The sequence below is a fragment of the Indicator indicator genome, chromosome 9 (assembly GCF_027791375.1).
Source record: "Indicator indicator isolate 239-I01 chromosome 9, UM_Iind_1.1, whole genome shotgun sequence".
NCBI lineage: Eukaryota > Metazoa > Chordata > Aves > Piciformes > Indicatoridae > Indicator > Indicator indicator.
Genome location: NC_072018.1, coordinates 13,205,991 through 13,226,015, shown reverse-complemented (window position 1 = coordinate 13,226,015; position 20,025 = coordinate 13,205,991). Strand labels below are relative to the sequence as shown.

Sequence of the window (20,025 nt, the reverse complement as noted above, 5' to 3'; positions counted from 1 at the left end):
TATTTGCCACGGTGGTCTAAGGTTGACAGTTGAACTTCATCTTAGAGGCCTTTTCCAACCAAAACAATTCTATGATTTTAAGTCATCATTCAGTGTGGGAGACTAATACCAGTGTATTATGAATCACAGTAAGGTTGTCCTGAGTTTTTCCTGAGCTCCATGTCAGTATTAAGAGCAAGTTTTGCTAATGACAATGACTCATCATTTTTACATTTTTCTGTGGATTATGTTTTTCATTCTAACAAAAAGTGGTGATTGGTTTTGGGTTTTTTCATCCAGCCAAAGCTTTTGTTAAAGTTAATTTCAGAGAGGTTAAGTACTGTGCCAAATAGAATGAGAAGTAAATGCAATCATATGTATGAACTCAAAAGTTAATTATATAATTAACTACAGAGTAATTTTAATCCCATAAGTAATTATTTTCCTTCCAAAGCAATGATTTTTTTCCTCATACCTATATATCAAACTATATTAGCAACATTACTAATAATCTCCCAGATTGTCATAGAATCATAGAATGCACTGTGTTGAAAGGGACTTTTAAAACCATTCTAGTCCACCCCCCTACAATAATCAGGAACATCCCCAAGTAGATCAGGTTCCTCAGAGCCCCATCAAGCCTGAAAAGACAGTCTTGATGTTGAAGCTTCTCAGTAAGATTTCTAAGTTTGATTCATGCTTTCTCTAGCTGTTATTTTGTTTTAATACAGTATTGCTTTTCCTGTTTTGTTTTTTATTTTTCTTCTGAAACTGGCTGAAGACAGAGTAAATCATTGTGCAATAGTTGGTGCTAATGGCTTCTAGCTGTTTGTTATTTTTACGTGTGTTTTAATTAGTATTAACAGTTTATTTACAGTAAAGACTGCAGTAGACTTACAGTCAAATAGATGCAGCATCCCATTCTCAGAGATGTGTAACTGAACATACTGAACTTTGAAAGAATCAGATCATTTAGGCTTACTTGTTGTGCATTGAATCCATAAGATCATCTGTCAGATCTCTTAAATATATTTGAAAGAATCCTTATATGCAATATATGTGTAGTGATGAGCTTTCATGTGTTTACATTTTTCTGTCTCCTATTTGCATTTATAATTAAGATTCTTTATGAACTTGTGGAATCTAAAGGGTGGAGACTCTAAGACCACATGGACTTTGAAATCTAACCTCATCATACATCCAAGTGACTTACTGCATAGAGTATTGGATATTTTGATTGTATAAACATCAAGCAGTCAAATTTCTGTGTTGTGTTGCTAACTTAATAGTTCTGCAACTTTCCACTGAAGAACTGCTGTAGTAATCTGGCTACTGTCGTAAGCTCTGTTCACATCTCCTATCATGTGTGGAGTCAGACAAGCAGCCAGGGTGAAACAAAACAGTGAGTTTAGTTCACTGAGATACAAGGAAAATAGTTAAGTAAAAGTAAATAAATCTTAGTAGAACAGGGATAGCTTTCATTTGGCTAGTTTCAAAAAATGTCCACTCTTGAGAGCCAAAACTCGTTTAAACATTAATCTTAAAGTATTTTCCCACCTTCTACGTGGGAAGTAAGAGTCTTGTGTCTCACATTCTGCTGTACTGGAAAACCTATTGTAAGTGTTTAATCCATTTCTGTTTGGGGATGTTGTATACCCTGGCAGGATTGGAATGGACTCAGGACATTCAGCCACTGAAACATTTTTCATTTTATATAATGAAATGCATTAAAATAATTCATAGTTTCTGGTATAATGAAATTTGGGATTAAATACTTGTAAGTTTCACTTGGAAATTATGTTTCATTGTAGAACTTAATGGTGTGTATTTGTTTGTTTTGGGTTTTTATGGGATTTAACAGCTTCATGAATCCAATACTTATTTTTAACAGAAAAAAACAAAGTGCTCCAATTTTAGGTCAATTTAAAATTTGTTTTCATTCCTTTTGGTTTGGTAAAAAAAAAAAAAAAAAAAGAAGCAGCAGGTTAGCTGTCCAGCTCTAGATTTAGGCAGTTGTTTATGTACTTTCCCAAAATGAGGGTTTATGTGTGTGTGTGTCTAAATGTTTGTGCATTAGGTTTCTGCTACTGAATCATGCTTTTTTGTTAAGTGTTTAAAGAAACTGTATTCAAAAAGTATGTTAATGATCAAATTCTTATGCATGTGAAGATCAGCTTCCAGTAAAAGATTATTTGTGTTTCTTCACAGCTATATAAAAAATATAAAGTCTTACTGGAAATTGTACTTTAGTCCTATAGAGTTTTGTGATGAGTGTTGTCTTTGGAAGGTGCATTTTGCAGTTTGTGGTGTTTTTTATATAGCTCAAGGTGAAGAGAAAACAGTTCTGTCTTGCCAAGACAGATCAGTTTTATCTTATGTTAATTTTGCAGATACGATATATTCTATGCAGCCATACAAAATGCCAGATCTCTTCTGCAGGATATCCTCAGCCTTTCAACAGTCACAGGATCACAGGAGGTTAGGGGTTGGAAGGGGCCTCCAGAGACTGAGTCCAACCCTCCCCTGCCAGAGCAGGACTATAGAATCTAGCACAGTCACATAGGAATGCAACTAGATGAGTCTTGAAAGTCTCCAGAGAAGGAGACTCCACAACCTCTCTGGGGAGCCTGTTCAGGTGTTCTGTGACCCTCACAGTGAAGTTCCTCCTCATGTGGAGGTGGAACCTCCTGTGCTGTAGTTTATGTCCATTGCCCCTTGTCCTATCACAGGGTGCAACTGGGAAGAGCCTGTCCCCTCCCTCTTGGCACTCAGCCCTCAGATATTTATAAACATTTAATAAATCCCCTCTCAGTCTTCTCTTCTCCAGACTAAAAAGCCCCAGGTCTCTCCGCCTCACCTCACAGAGCACGTGCTCCAGTCCCTTAATCATCCTTGTAGCCTTGTCCCATAACCTATTCCCAGAGTAGCGTTTTTTTTTTTTTTTTTTTTTTTTTTTTTTTTTTTTTTTTTATTCACTGCTCTCCTGTGACTCAACAGGAGAATCATTCTGCCATTAAGGCATTCACAGTCAAGGTGTTGAGGAAGATAATGGCAATTTCTTTACCTCTTCTGAATATGCTAGTCCTTAATTCACATAGGTCCATTGTTCTCTTTCCAAACCTGTGCTTCTTGCCTACTCCTATGCTCAGTACCTGTCTGTCATCTAGTGCATCTCTCACACTGAATCAGTACTTAGAATGCATTGAGCTTCAGTGCTTCATGTTTGTATATGCTTAGATCTGGAAGTGACTTCTTCATGGGTAGATACAGTACTTCTAGGAACATGAAATGATTTCTTTGTGCTTCACTTTTTCTCAGGCCTGAAGAGTGACACAGAAGTCCCAGTTCCTCATGTGCCATTTAATTTAACATGGGGAACCTGACACATTAGAATAACAGCACGGGCATTTGATGTAACACTCCCCTTTACATGACAAACTGGGCACTTATAAAGAGGAAGAAAACCAAACTAAAGAAACTTCTTGGTCAAAATTAGAAGCTTGGAGTGTTGGGATTTTTTTCTGTAAAGAATGTGTTCTGTTCTAAATAATTCCATGACAAGGTAGTTTTCAGTGTTTAATATGGTTGTGCTTTAAAACACAGACATTTTTAATGTCAAACTGCTTGTCTTAAAATTAAAAAAAAAGGCAAATTGCAGCAGGTGTATTTTTACAGTCACGACTGTAGTTCTGTAGAATTCATGAAAGAGGAAGGAAAAATACATCCTGATAAATTTGAGAAGTCTCTTCTATATACCAATTTCTCCAGTCTTTTTATTTTGCCTAGTTTAACTATTCCTTTAGATTTTCTTTATACAGTGAAATAATTAAGCATATATTTAAACTTAAGGTTATGGATTGAGCAGTCTGTGGAGTCAATAGGGATCACTATGTTTCAAGCAGCACGTCTTTGTGCAGCCCTAATAGTGTCAGGGGACATAGTGGCTGGTATTTTTTTGTGTGCTTCAGGTATTCAATAAAAATTGAGTGAAATTGTATTGTGATCAGATGACATCAGGGACATCAGATTATTTACAGACTGAAATCTGCGTGGAGTAGTACATAAAATCACAGAATTGTTTCAGTTGGAAAAAGCCTCTAAGATTATTGAGTCCAACTGTTGACCTAACACCAGCCTGGCCCTTAATGCCCTGAAGTGTCATGTCTGCATCACCTAGAAGCATTCAGGCTGGAACACTTACTGGTCTGAGTTAAAAATCCCTGAAATCCATACAGTGTGGGCATAAGGAACCACAGGAACTACTTCATTCTCTGTTCTGCCTTATCACCTGTTAATGCAGACGCAGTCAAACCTTTTCCACTCCATTCTGAGACAATCACATGCGCTGGGCAAGGCATGTACCCTTTGACTTTATCCTTTCATGCTTTCCTGCCACTTGAATGTCAAACACACCCTCCTCTTTTCTCTCCAGTTCAAGTATGCTCCCACATTCCTAAAGCAACCCAATGGGACTAACTTAAGTATTCAATTAATATTAATTCTTCATGTATTTTTCACAATTGGCATATCTATTACAGACACCTTGAAGAGAAGTTTAATATTGAGATGCCAAAGCCAATGTCCATCATCTTTAGCATTGTATATAGCTAGTATAGGTTATTTCAGATTGCTTCATGATGTTGTGGAACTGCTTGAATTCAGTTGCTTTTCTGTACATGGATGTGTCTTTTCTATGCTAGCTGTTACAAACTGGGTGCATATTGTTAAATACAAAGCAGGATAAGAAGTGGGATAAAGACCTTCAGTACAACTTGCAGCATGGAATCTAAAGTAAATTGTGAAATCTTTCCTAAATATTGACAAAAGTAGGACTAATAAGCTAGTAACTTGCATCTAATCTATTAGAAAGATAATTTTATTACTAAAAAGGCTGTTTTATACCAAAAGTACATTTGTAGTAGTAACAGCTGTATTGCAGAAATGGTAGCAGTACACTATGCATTTTTTCTTTTTATGCCTCTATTTCCATCTAACTTCTGCCTTTGTGTTCATTTTTTTCATTCTTCAAAACCTTAAACTCTCACCCTATAAAATCAAATAGAAGACTAATATGCCTTATTGAGTCATATCAGTCATTGCAGAATCAAATTAAATTCAGTTAAGTAATACTTTCCAAGAGATAAACATCCTCAAATTCCAGTAAAAAGTACAGAATTTAGAAGCTAGAGAATGCATCTCCAAAATGTCATTTGTATGTGTGTGGAACTCTTTGCCGTTTCATTACATTATTTCCATTAACTCTGCAATGCAGGAAACCTGCAAATTACAGCCTGGAATAAAGTATTTTGTTATTCCTGGGAACAAATCTAACTCAAACATCATGTTAGAGTCACATTAAGTTCTAGGCACAACCTCATTAATTAGGCTCCTGTAAATTTGTTCAAGGGGAAAAGACTTGCTGAGCTGTTTCCTTTTTGTGGAGGAATAATGAAAAGTGTGATTCACACTTTCTGCATAATTTAATGAAATCCTTCATTAGTGAGAAATGACATTTGTCTTCTATATTCAATAAGTTCTTTACACATGGAGGATAATTCTCTTAATTTGTTTAAAATTGCCAGGAATCTATTACCTTTATAGGATGAGTAGTGATTGCTGTGCCATTGTTATTTTCACAACAAAATCTGTTTCGAATGAAGGTTGCAAGCAGCATGCTAAACCAGTTGCTGGAGAGTATATAGCATTATTTTGCAGTACTACTTTCAATTAAAATGTACTCCTTCTGTAATCCCACAGCTGACCAAACAGGAATGTTATTTATAGGAGATGCAATAATACAGGTCAGTAAAAATTCACTTTTTCTACAGACATTTGTTTCGTACTTGCTTTTATGTTTATTTCAATAAACAAAACTTATACATTGCAAATAATTTTCTTCCTATCATATCTGTTTTCAGGTTAATGGTATAAATGTAGAAAGTGCTACTCATGAAGAAGTGGTAAGTTATTTCACTTGGATTTTTTTAATGGTGTATAGAATATTCTGTGTCCATACTGTTCTGTTTATAGCCTTGCCACATACAAGTTTACTCTTGTTTGATTATAGTCAGGTTTCTCATATGTGTGATTATTAACAGTTTAATTGTCACTGTTTGATACAGTTTCTGCATTTACCATGACTCTTTTTCATAGTAAGACACATGCACCTGTGGCACAAATGTACTGTTCCAAAGTTGAATTTCTGTCATTGTTTATTATATTTTTTACGTCCTTTAGATAAAAAGTGTTTCAAAGCACAAAATAAGACACAAATGCAAAATTCTAGTAGGTTACCTCCATTCTGTTCATCAGAGTGCAAATCCTCTTCCCAGAACGAGGACTATGTCAGTTTTATCAATGAACACACAGTCTATTCTTTTTCTTTTATTTTCTTTTTTTCTTTTCTTTTTTTTTTTTTTTTTTGTTTTGTCTTGTTTTTCCCCATAAACTGCACACTGGGCTTCTTGCTATGAAAATTCAATGGAATGCAAAGAAAAAAATTGAAAGGTCTTAATTATTTCAGAATGAATGGTGAAAATATGAAAATTGAACATTACTTTGTTATGATACTGCTCATAAGTAGTGAAATGTCCTCTGGGTGATCACAATCTTTCAGGGGTTGCCAATAAATCTGATATATATAAATAAAAAGCTATATATATAACATATATATACATGCATTGTGCCTTGACTTTCGTGAGAAAACCAGTAAATGTGGATTGCTGTGACACGCTGAAAAGGCCCCTGGGACACAAATGTACAGCACACTCTGGAATGCAGCTGCAGTTTCTGCAGAGCTTTAGACTCTGGTGATGTTCAGTTTAGAGGAATCTTGGTACTGAAGAATGGAATTATAATGACTATTCCTCACGCAATGTTAGCTCTCAATGCTAAAATGAATGCTCTCACTGGTGAAAATGAATGCTCAAGGAATGGACCAGGGTCTTTCAGTCAGTTTATTTGCTTGAAAGGAAAATGATTTAAATGTTTTGTATATCACTTTAGAAATTGAGATGACAAGGATTCCTCTTTTGCTCTTTCACATATTCAATGTAATTTCAAAATTCAGTTTACCACAATGTTTGGTCTAATGCAAACTAAAATAATTTATTGAGTAGTGGTTAATTTTTAACTGGTTTATTTCATTTATCAGTTAAGCTGTATGTGGATAAAACCAGTTCACCTTCACTCCACATGCAGTGCTTTTCCTGTCTCCATTGCAAGGCAGTGTATATAAAAATTCTTACTCACCCCATTGCCTGTGTATTGGCAGTTCTCAGTCAATTCACTGACAACCATATCTCAAAATAGCATCTGTAGCAACCATAAATGACATGGGCTCTGACAGTCTTATCAGCAAGACAGAAATTACATGGACAAAGGAACTAAACTTACTTTCATTACTTGGAGGTGTTCTGTCTAGGTCAAGATAAAGTGCAGCTGCATCATCTTGCAGTCCCTTTCTTGGTAATGATTAATACCATCACACTGGATTTCTAGAATAATTGCAGACCATCCCAGTAAAGCACAGAAGCAGATCTATTGTGTTTTGGTGAACTACACTTCTGCTGCTTCTATTGTTACCACATAAAGAAAACTTTAAACTTCCTGAACATTATTCCTTACAAAATAGTAAGTTACATCCCTTAAGGACTGGGTTTCAATCCCAAGAAGCACTCTAGAACTGTTGATGTAGCAGAGCTATGGTGTGGCCATAAGGAATGCATAATGCTGTTCTTTGCACTGTACATGGGAATTCAATAGAAACGTTCAGCAAAACTTCCTGGAACAACTGTAAGGCCATATGATTGAGGAAAGTTCCATGAGGAGAGATCTCAATGGGCCAGGAGACAGTTCTGCAAGAGAGACTTTTCTAATATCACAACCTGATATCAAAATCAGAGTGGAGCTAGATAAATGGGTCAGGTGGTAGAGGAAGGGGATGATTCTGTGAGATCTGAGATAAGTTAGTCTATTGCTGTTTTATTTTATTTGTATCAAGATTCTGTCACTGAGTTTTTATGAAATAACAGTTGGAATTTCTTACCCAAAATAAAAATCTCTTATTTGAATATGATGGGTTTGTAATTAAAAATAAATGCTTCAAAAAGAAGGGTTCTCTTCATGACCCTAAGCTTTCAGCTTGAAGGAATCATTTGTTTAGCAGAAGATTGTAGATATTTGTAGATAAAATATATAAATTAAGATGCACTTATCTGCTACCTGTCAGAAGGTTAATACTTCTCATCTCATTTGTTGGAATACAGATGCCCAGAGTGTGTGCACTTGCACATAAACATGGCATAAACTTCTAAAGTGAAATATATATTCAATTTAGGAATAAGTTTCAACAATCCTGGTTTTTTTGGTGTGTGGGTTTTTTTTTTTTAGTGCTTTCAGTTTACATTCTTGAGGATCTGTGAATTCCTACGACTTTTTGTTGGATGAGAGTGGATGTATTTAAACTTCCATTATGACACAGATCCAGAACTGCAAGAACTGTTTTCTTGAAAAACATGCCCCTCTCCTATGTAAGCATGGTAAGGCATTGCAAAATAGGAAATCCTGCCTCTCTGTTCCATATAAGGTTCAGAGACCACATAAACCATCAGCTTTCAGTTGGACATCTCTTACATATGCATTCCTCTACTTCAGATGGTTTGCATACACTCCTCACAGAGTCTACTTGGTTGAGACTTCAGTTTTCAAGATACAGTAAATTGTGAAAGGAAATGAAATATGAGGTGACAGATTTATAACAGAATGATTCAGGTTGGTAAGGATAAGGGAGCTTTAAGATTGAATCCAACCATTATCTAACTCTACCAAGCCTGGTGCTAAGCCACGTCCCTTAGCAATACATCTCTGTCTTTTAAAAACCTTCAGAGATTCAAACATATCCCTGGGAAGCCTGTTCCAGTCTTTAATGACCCTTTCAGTGATGATGTTTGTATTAATAAATACCCAATGTAAAACTCACCCAGTGCAACTTGAATGCATTTCCTCTCATCCTATCACTTGTTACTTAGGAGAGGAGACTGATAACCAACATGACTCCAACCTCCTTTTAGGGAGTTGTAGAGAGTGAGGTCTCCCCTCAGATTCCTTTTCTCCAGACTAAACATCCTCAGTTTCCTCAGGCACTCCTCAGAAGACCTGTTCTCAGAACCTTCACCAGCTTTGTTCCCCTTCTCTGGACCTACTCCAGCCCCTCAATATCTGTGTTAATAAGGACCCCAAAACTGAACCCAGTACTCACCAGTGCTGAGTACATGGGAACAATCACTTCCCTGGTCCTGCTGGTCACACTAATCCTGATATACTCTCACCAATTCCCTTCTCTAATTCCTCTCTCTTTGTGAAGCCAAAGGAAGGGGAAAATGGTGGATGACAACTTGACAAGGTTTATGCTGTGAAATAACTTAGTGGGATCCATCCTTATGGGTACTCTCTGAGTGTCTTTTTTTTTTTCCCCTAAATATTTTTTATTTCAAATGCTTTCAATCTTTTGAAGATAGTTTAAGTATTTTCTGAATAGTTTTCTTAGTATTACAGTAGTTTACTTTAAAAAGTAAATAAAAATGGTGTTTGGAAAGAACGAGGATAAAACCTTTATCATATTATATTTTTCTTACTCTAGCTGATTTTCAGCACTGGTCTACATTGGCTTTATATGTTGGAAAAGAAATGTAGTGGGCTTTGTGTATCAACTTTTCTGATTGGTTTCTCTGTATGATCTGTGATTTATTTAGTTTGTGATTAGGTATACGTTCTTCCTGATAATATGCTGTTACCATGATTTATCTAAATGGACAATTTGAGGTGTGGAATAGAGTGATTGTACCTTGATTGGTATAAGGTTTAGATGTGCTCTGGGCTAAGAGGCTATCTCCAGTTGCACACAAGCATATGAACAGAAACAATATGAGCAGAATCCCTCAGCCCTAAATATTATTGACAGGGAACTGCTGAGATGATCTTAGACTTGCTATTTGTCTTCTCCATCATTAGATTTCCAGCTGGGATCAGTCAAAGCAGGCATGTAGAATTCATAGACTCATAGAATGCACTGGGTTGAAAGGGGGCCTTAAAGGTCCTCTAGTCCAACCCTCCTGTAGTAAGCAGGGATGTCCCCAAGTAGACCAAGTTGCTCAGAGCCTCATCTATGTAGATCAGAAAGCTATTTTAAGTCCTTTTCAAACACAAACCAGTTTTTAGATACATCTTGTATGAAAAACTGCACATTTCTATAAATACTTTTTTCATGGAAAAAACTCAGGATTATGTATTCTATAAATTTCTCTTTGGATAAAGCATTTTAATATATTTTTAGGACTAGAGTTAAAAACAAAACAAAACAACAAACTTCTGAAGAGTTTACTTTCTTACCTTCATCTTGATAGTTCTCACAGACTTCCTTTGTCTCAGTCCCAGAAGAGTACCTAAGATGACTGTTACTTGGCAAATACCTGTATGGTCAGTAGGTAGCTGCAGAACTGAAATTCTGAAGCAGAAACTGAAAGTAGTAAATCAGCTTCTTTAATAGGGAGCATTTATTAATGTGTTTAGCATAGTTGTTGTCATTAGTTAAGACTAGCCATGTATTTTTGAATATTTGCATGCTGCCCTGTGGGTGGGCAGTAACAGAAAGAGAGAAATAAATAAACCTTAACAGCAATAATGCTAATTTGTGACTTTGGAGTGTTCTTTCAGTTACCTTTTAGAATTTTGCAGAGCTATTTTCTTGGGGATTTGGTGATAGTAGAACAGGAGTCCTGTTGTTATGACAATCAGCCAAATAAGTGTTTTTCCTTAGATGAAAAGGATCTGAGTTTAATTTAATTTCTCAAATATTTTCTGTAACCCAGCACCGCATAAAAAAATAAAACTACATAAAAGGAGCAAATTATAACTAAAACTTGTTGTGATGTACAATTCAACCTTGTTTCCAGATGCTCTGTGAAATGTGATTATTTTATCACTGAAGGCGGATGACAGCATTCCTCATTAAGAAGCAGGTTATAGCATACTTTTGGGCTCCACTGTCTTTTCATGCAAATGATAAAATTTACATGCTTTAAAACGCATTTTTGCCGTTTAAGTTTGCAGCCTTTTGCACTTGCACTGTGCTTTTGTGAAGGACAGCAACATTTCAGAGAAAGATTTTAAGAAATGGGGTAACACTGTGGTACTGTGTGAAATGAATACTTAAGAATATTATGTGATTTCTGTAATGTACTTGTGGAAATCTACTTATTTTGCAAGCTCTAAACATGTTAAGAAATCAGCCACAATTAAATAGTTGAGATTTCAGTGCCACAATATTACCTCTGTTTCAGTCACTTAGTTCGCTGGCTTAGAGAATGTGTATAATACGATGTGCATAATTTTTGAGTGCAAAGACAAAATTACTATAATTAAAAGTAATGGCAGAATTCAACTACCTGGCAAAAATCAGCTTTGGGAAGAATTTAAGTCTTTGTTCAGAGATGGACACAAAATGTAGCACTTCTTAGGTAAAGCATGCAGTGTGGCTATGATTTCTTAATGATCACTACAAACTCAATCTTAAAGGTCTTTTCCAACTGAAACTATTCTATGATTTCAGGCAGTGCTTTCTAAGGTGTAAAAAAGAGTTAAGATGTTAAAAAGCAATTTAAAACAAACCCAAAATCAAACAAAAAAATCTACAAAAAAAGCAAACAACAACTAAAAGAAAACAAAACCAAAAAACACAACCAAAACAAGCCAAACAAAAACTTCACCAAACAAACAAAAAATAAAAATCTCTATTTTTAAACCTTTTCGTTTTATATTTATTTCATTTATGAATGTTTAAAGGCCTAGAAAATATTTATAATGAGTTACACTAGCCTCTTTAGTCATAAATAAAGAGTCTCAGACCTCTTCCTCCCACCTCAATAAACCTGAGCACCATGGAAGGAGACCAAATATTTCACATCAAGAGCAGCACTGGAATAAGAGCAAAAAGATATAAACTACCCGTGGGTAAGTCTGAAGGGTCTTTGAAAGTGCTGATATGAAAAGTGGTTGCCTAGTTTTGAAATGGGATTTGATAGCCTCAGGAGCAGTGCTGTACAGTGTCCCTTGTTATCCCTGACAAGTGCTAGGAAGAACTGTCCACTCTTGCTTCTTTTGATCCTTGCATCCTGTGCACAGACTAGTCTGTCTTCATTTTTGGTTGCTATACTGGGTTTCCCTGCTTGTTGAGCTAGCTTCTCTGAAGCAACATCGTCTCCTCGTTTCTCCCTCCCACATCTTTCTCTGCCTATTTAAATGATGTTTCAGGCTATGAAGAGCTACAGAGTGCTATCTGTTCTAGGTCAGTGTTACTAAGAGCACCAAGCTGAAAGCTAATTAAGAGTTAGTGAACTAACTAGTGCTATTGAGTAGATTAATTAAATGTTTTTCAAAGACCAGAGTTACTCTGTTTATGTAAGTGAAACTCAATTATTTTTCATTTTGTAAATTTCCTGAAATTGAAAGGAAAATGTGTTATATAGAGGGCTTAATAAAATTTATTATTAAAATTAACTTATTAATTAAATGGTTATATTTCTGATCACAGGGACAATTAATCAACTTCTTTGAGATCACTGTGTGAGCTGGACATAAATATTGTTTCTCTTCACAAAGCCATTGACCTAGTAGGAATGTGATCTAAACAAGTGTATAGATCACAGTGTCTTATAGTTGTCACTAATATTTCAGGCATGTTTGTTCAGCCACTGAATTAAGGCAGATAATGACACCTTTGCTTACTCCTTATTATGCAAACAGAAGTGTATTCATATACTTCAGATTGCACCAAAACTACTAAAGAATTGGATAAAGAGATCAAAAGTTGCTTTTGGGGGTTTTTTCTCTTTGTTTTGTTTTGTTTTTGTCTAATATGATATTAGTAAAAAGTCTAATAGAAAGAAGTAAGGCCCTGTTATTTAAGCAAATATGGCTCTGGCTATAATCATGCAAATTTCTTTTTTATGAGTACTTAATATGGCAGATGATCTTCTGGTTTATGGTGATAGTAGCACTTTCGTGCTTGGGGGTGATGTGGAAGTCAAAGCATTAAAGATTGACATAACAGGGTGCAATTACTGTGAAACGATGCTGAATTTTGTCCCTAAGTATTCCTCTTACTTTGTTATGTTCTTCTAGATGGTTTAAGGATTTCAGTGTGAAAGAAGAATGTTTGGGTTTGGTTGGTTTGGTTTGGTTTTGTTTTGTTTTGTTTTTTATTTTCAAGTTTCTCCAGTTCTTTAAGCCTGAACTGATGAACATAGATATGATTACAAATAAATTTTATGCTTTATCCAAATCATAGGGTGGTCTGTTGAGCTTATCAGTCCATAGGTCTAGGACTTCTGTTTTGTACTTCAGCAGTGAATGTGTAGACACCAAAAGCAAATCTTAATACTTCATGCATTTAGTCCTGTATTAACTCTGGATGTCTGTTGAATGCCTATTAGAGTAGGAAGACTTAGTACAAAAGGATCATTGTGGAAAACTTTGACAAAAGGAAAGGAGGCATTGGCCAAACGTTTGTCAGCCATTTCTAAATCAGAGAAAGGAATATGCAGCCTGCTGGGTTTGATAACTTTAAAAGCTTCTGGTTTAGCTTTTGCACTCAGTAGCATCAGACAGCCTTCATTAAATATTGTCCGTCAGCCAGATGAAATTACCTTCATCATCATCATTTCATACCATTGCCTGTAGACAATGGCAGAAGTTTTCTGACTGATGTATTTCTCCTCAGAGACAGATAAAAGCCTTTTCTGAGAACTCCGCAGGTATATTATGAATACAAGCAAAAACTGACAAAGAGAATTGGAACAGGGATGGCTACATGAGGACTTACATTTAGCCTTTTCAGCACAATCAGTGTCAACTGGAGTTTGTATAAACACAACCACATAACTATCATCTAGAAAGATTGAGAATATATTTGAGGAATGTGAACTTGGAGGGTTAGACAGCTATGATTTGTTTGCTTGAACAGGCCTGTGCTTGGAATAAGAAGAAATGTTTACATTTCTAAAGATTCTTAAACGTATGCATTTCTAGTCGTGCTCAATCAGGTCTCGTATGTGTACTTGAATTCAAAGTGGCACTTTGATCCTGTAGTGTGTGACATACCAGGTGTGTCAGTAATGATTTCATACAATTTCCATCTAAGAATTGTGTTTGCTTTCTGGTAACTTGTGTCATGATTTTTTGATACCTGAGACAACTATTTCATTTTACAAGTAATGGGTAAGAGGAGATAAGCAATACAACATCTTGTTTATTTTCAAATTGTGCTTTCTATGGCTTTGAACTCCTTTCAATTGTAGCACAGTTGAGACTGACCTGAATTTATAGAGGGAAGTCCCTGTAATGCTCTGATATAGTGGAATTTTGGGAAGGATGGAAAAAGTCCTTTCTCAGGGATGGATGTTCATTGTTCAGGTAATAGTCGGCCTTAAGTGTATTTTAAACTTGCATTGCTTCAGAAAACAGCTGATTTAGCTCAAAATGTGTTTTACAATGCAAAATATGTGTCAGCATCATCTTTCATATCCCAGATGTTTGTTTCACTTCAAAACAATGCTTAAACACAGACTAAAGTGTGTAATTAAGTTTTTAAAAAAAGTGCACAATTAAAAAAAAATTAACTAATTTCCTTTTTTTTTCTATAATTCATGGTAATTACATCATGCTTTAACAGTGTTATTTGTTTCAACTAATACTGAAGCGTTGTGATTTAAAAACATCTTTTACTGTATTTGTAGGTAGAAATAAGAGGAAAGTGCTAATTGAGTGAACCAAGAGAAACTGCAGTTTAATTTAAATCTGTGAAAATTTCCATAGGCTGCACTGACATTTTCCTATCATATTTGTATAAATTGTTCAGTCACAAATGCTAATTTTGGAGTAGCCAATTAAATTTAAGGGATTATTGTGCATTGAATACTGCAAAGCTAAGGAAGATATAAAAATCAGAAGTATTTATTGGAAATCACTTTGTAATTGACCTATGGAAAAGAGAGAAGTGCCTCTCTTATTGAGCTAACTTACTTGTACTTTAAGCTTTCCCAATATTGTCTGCAGTCCAATTTTAATTTAGTAAACTTTTGATTTTAAAGTCACTTTGCTTTCACTGTCATTTTAAAGAGTATTTGTACTACGAGGTCTGTTTTTCGTGCATCTTCCTTGCCTACTCATACACAGAAAAGCCCAGTATCGGATTTTTCACTTCTGAAACTGCCAAGCATGCTTTAGTCTAGGAGGCATTTTAAGTATTAGGGATTATTGTTCCTTTTTCATTTAGAAGAGCTTAAAATTTTTAAAAACTTCTTTGGATTTAACTGACTTTTTGGCTTTATGTTATAATCTAGTTCTCATATATTTTACTACATCTTCATGGCTGGCTGCCTGCTTCATTACAGGCTTGCACCCAGGCATTTCTCAAGCCCAAGACTTGTACTTTGTGTGAATTGCAAGTATTTTATTTGTGAAACACATGTACTTCCAAGCTCAGACATTCATCAGGAAATTCACTTTCTTTTAATTCAGAATTTTTGCTTCAGACTTCTAGCCTGAGCTAGGTATTTTTCATCTCTGGGTGCAAGAATGTATTTCATTTCATCCAGCTTCAGATGTTTGAAGTGTAAGGTTATCATCCAGACTTTCCTTCTTTAGAGAGAGACACCTGTGAGTGAAAATTCCTTTTAATTTAGAGTTGAATCTTTTAAATGGCTGAAGTTAAATGATGTGTCCCTTGCTCTCATAATAGATCTTGGCTAAAGGGCCCTATGCAGGAATTAATTCATCAAAGCCATCAATTTTAATTGCTGTTACAGTTCTGGTCTAGAATAAGACAGAACTTGAACAGTGAAACCCCTGTCTAAGTCTCTGAGCAGTGTGAATATTAATGATAAAGTGTGGTTTTAGGTTTAGAACAAGCCACAGTAACAATAAGGCACCACAATTTTAAAAGAATGCACATGAGCCATGAATTGTGACATTGATTTTCCTGCCTGTAGGTATATAGACTTTCCCTAAAATGGGCGTTGACAGTGAAAATGAAGCAACAAAGGTCATTTGGTTTTCGTAAAATGAGTCATATTTTTCTCTGTAGACTCCAGACTGTAGTTATCAAAGTGAGATCTAGAAGTTGTCGTTATCACCACTCTGTTCTTGAGAAATGTGTGTGAAAAAGAGAAGCATAATAAATTGTGGTTTGATGAATGCACTTAGAGATACGTCAAATCCACAAATTAGAGCCAGCATGAAAAGCAAGTGCTTCATTTGATGCCCTTTTCTCCTTCAAAACTGTGAACACACAAGTGCACACACAGCTCCACTAAATATGTTTAATCAAATATTTTTTTTAAAGCCACACAACTCATTTTTATAACTCTTCTTTTATATTAATGCTACAGTAAGGCAACAGTCTGATAGTGAATACTTTTCAAAATACCTTTTCTTTTTTTTTTTTTTTTTTTCTTTTAAACCCTTATGTATCCCCAACCTCTTTGCTTCTGGACCTTCATGTCCCAAGCTCACTAATCTGCTCAGGCTGCCTATTTTCTGCTTTCTCTGACCTTACTGAGCTCTGCCCTGCAGAGCTGATCCTAATTTAATGAGTGCAAAGTGCTATCATTCACTCTCAGTGATCTGTGGTCACTAGTAAATAGAACAGCAAACAGATCTACCAGTAAATACGTCTGTAAGAGTTTGCTGTGGTTAGTTACTTTTCTAATTGATACATGCATGCTCTAGTTGTGCTCAGACTAGAGGCCACAGGTATTAGCTTCCATTTTTGACAAATGTGATCAGCGCTGCAGTCACATACAAACCAAATAAAATTCTCTCTCCTGAGTGTCATAGATATGAAGCTAGGCAACATAGATATGAAACTGCCCTGTAACAGGAGTCAAGTTCCATCAAAGATGCTATTTGAAGCTCCTTGTGCAGTAGTTAGTGCTACACCTTTAATTAAATTCTTATATTTTAATGCACATGTCTACACATGTGTGTGTACGTGTGTGTACGTGTTTCCTTATACTTAACAGATAATGAAGACAATCACAAAAATCAAGGCTATATTTGAAACATAGAAATGTTCTTAATGTGTCACCTAAATGAATTGAACCAAATACATACGATCTAGATAATTATGATGTATTAATATAGATATATGTTTATGTGAATACACATAATTAATGTGTTCAATCTACATAAACACATATTTCCATACTTCCCTATGCCAGCTTTATAAAACAAATTTTTTTGCAGATGTGGTGTTCAGCTGATATATAAAATAAAGTGGCACGCCAAAATTTTTATTCAGGTAATTCCATTGGTCTTGCCTACTCTTAACTATTGCTGGTGTGGCTTGACCCTAAAGATATTATAGAACATTAGAATTGTTACAGCTGGAAGGGACCTGAAGGATCATCCAGTTCCAACCCCCCTGCCATGGGCAGGGACACCTCACACTGGATCAGGTTGCCCAGAGCCACATCCAGCCTGACCTTAAAAACCTTCAGGGATGGGGTTTCTACTACCTCCCTGGGCAACCTGTTGCAGTGTCTCACCACCCTCATGGTGTAAAACTTCTTTCTAACATCCAATCTGAATCTACCCATTTCTGGTTTTGTTCCATTCCCCCTAGTGCTATAACTACCTGACACCCTAAAATGTCCCTCACCAGCTTTCTTGTAGGACCCCTTCAGATACTGGAAGGCCACAACAAGGTCTTCTTGGATCTGTCTCCTCAGAGCTTTCTCCACTCCAGACTGAACAGCCCCAACTCTTTCAGTCTGTCCTCATAGGAGAGGTGCTCCAGCCCTCTGATCATCCTCGTGGCCCTTCTCTCGACACATTCCAGCATGTCCATATCTTTCCTTTAATAGGGGCTCCAGAACTGGATGCAGTACTCCAGGTGTGGTCTCACCAGAGCAGAGTGGAGGGGGAGAATCACCTCCCTCGAGGTGGCTGGCTATGCTTCTCTTGACGCAGCCCAGGATGTGATTGGCTTTCCAGGCTGCAAGTGCACACTGCTGGCTCATGCTGAGTTTCTCATCCACCAGCAACTCCAAGTCCTTTTCTTCAGGGCTGCTCTCAAGCCAGTCACTGCCCAGCCTATATTGGTGCTTCAGATTGCCCCGACCCAGATGCAGGACCTTGCATTTCATCTTGTTGAACCTCATGAGGTTGTCATATTCTTATTCATGACGTTGTCATGTTCTTCATTCCCAGTAAGAAATGTTCACACAGAGTTTCTTACAGATCAGCAAAGCTGTTGATTTCATTATAAGTAATGTGTTTTCCATGACTGGTGGTTCTTCATTTTAAAGTAGCTGTTATTTGTCATACTGACAGGTACACCTACTGCGAAATGCTGGCGATGAAGTTACCATCACTGTTCAGTACCTCAGGGAAGCTCCATCATTTTTAAAGCTCCCATTAGGTAAGAGGAAATTAACATATAGAAGTAATTTGTTTTCCTCTTTGCAGTATTCTCATGACAAGATGACCGTGACAGAAATAGGAATTCAATCCTTGAGTGTTTTGCAGGAAGAAACAAAAAATTGTGTGTTTACTTTATTGCTCAACATACAGGAATCTAATGCATACTGCATGACTGCTTCTGTATAGTTTATTCAAGATAAAATTGAAAACCTCACTAAAATGCAGTACAGTCATGGGTGGTATCTAAAAGTTTTTCTGCAGAAGCTTTGCCTGAATACAATAAAATAGTGTTTGCAAACATTTGAACTGTACATTCTCACTGAGAGTTATTTTCAGGACACTTCCCAAATATGAATAACATTAACTGTGCATATTTCATAAATTACTTGCATATTTTGATCATTTTTGTCAGAGAGCAGAATTACAGTGTGACAACTAAGTAGTTTAAGAGTACCAATAGTAAATTGTTTATGAACAATGCAGATAAGGGATTTTTTGTTGTTGTTGTTCATCTGGCTAGCAAATATAAATATTCAAGATACTTTAAATCAATGTTGCAAGTAGAAAAGTGTACATAATATATCAGGTAATTTAATTGTACCATATAATTTTGTATCAGTTTATCTCTTTCCAAATTAAGCCAAATAGATTTAAAATGTGCCTTGTTTTGGGGATTTAGATAAGTTTGGCTTAAATATGTACATTTTTCCTTGCTTTAAACAGAATCATAGATCTCATAAATCTACCTCTTGTCATTAGAACAGTGTCTGTTATTTAATCTAGGTTCATCCACCTATTAGAAGCAGACCTGATGAGCCTTTACTGAGATGAACTATACATTACATGCTAAACCCATTATTTCAGTTCTTACTGTATACCCTTTCTATTTGAAATTGGAATCTAAATTCAAAGAAAACTTATGTTTACATTTGGAGATCTTTGTCTGATTGGTGTTCCTTATAATGAAACTTCAGATTTTGTCTTCCAGTTTTTCTATCCTAGGTCATCAGACAACTATAGACTAATATCTATAATGTCTTGGATAACTATCCCAACTTAGATATAACTTTGGCAAGCTAGTAGGGTCTTATCAATAGTTTCTGTTATAGACCATATTAATTTGTGATTATGACAGTTCTACTGGCAATTTTATCTTGTTGGCTGACATCACATATAGTTGGACTCTGCCACTTGGCTAAGAGCCAAACTCCCACCCAGCTGCGCTCTCTGTCTCCTCATACAGAAAATGGGAAGAAAACAGAATGAAAAATCTCTTGGGTCTTCTTGAGACAAGAAGATCACTTATTACTCTCATAGACAAAGCAGGCTCGAGTTGGGGAAACTTAAATAAGTGTATCGTGTATTAAAATAGATTCAGGCACTGAGAAACAAAGAGAAATAAACTGAAACAATACCTTTCCTTCCCCACCTTTTCTCGGGCTCAACTTCATTCTTGACTCCTCTACCTCCCATGAAAGTGGTGCAGGGGGATGGGGAATGAGTGGTTTGGGGTCAGTAACACAGCATCTCTCCTTCCTTCTCACACTTTTATCCTAATCCATCCTG

General features: G+C 36.0%; 1 protein-coding gene across 1 annotated transcript in view; it reads left to right on the top strand.

Annotated features, from left to right (window-relative positions):
- SNTG2 (syntrophin gamma 2) overlaps window positions 1-20,025 on the top strand; it is a 180,557-nt gene that overhangs the window by 90,354 nt on the left and 70,178 nt on the right. Inside the window, exons 5-7 of the mRNA XM_054383622.1 lie at window positions 5,737-5,780; window positions 5,898-5,939; window positions 18,370-18,457. Coding sequence (XP_054239597.1) covers window positions 5,737-5,780; window positions 5,898-5,939; window positions 18,370-18,457 — 174 coding nt within the window. The remainder of the gene's footprint in view (window positions 1-5,736; window positions 5,781-5,897; window positions 5,940-18,369; window positions 18,458-20,025) is intronic.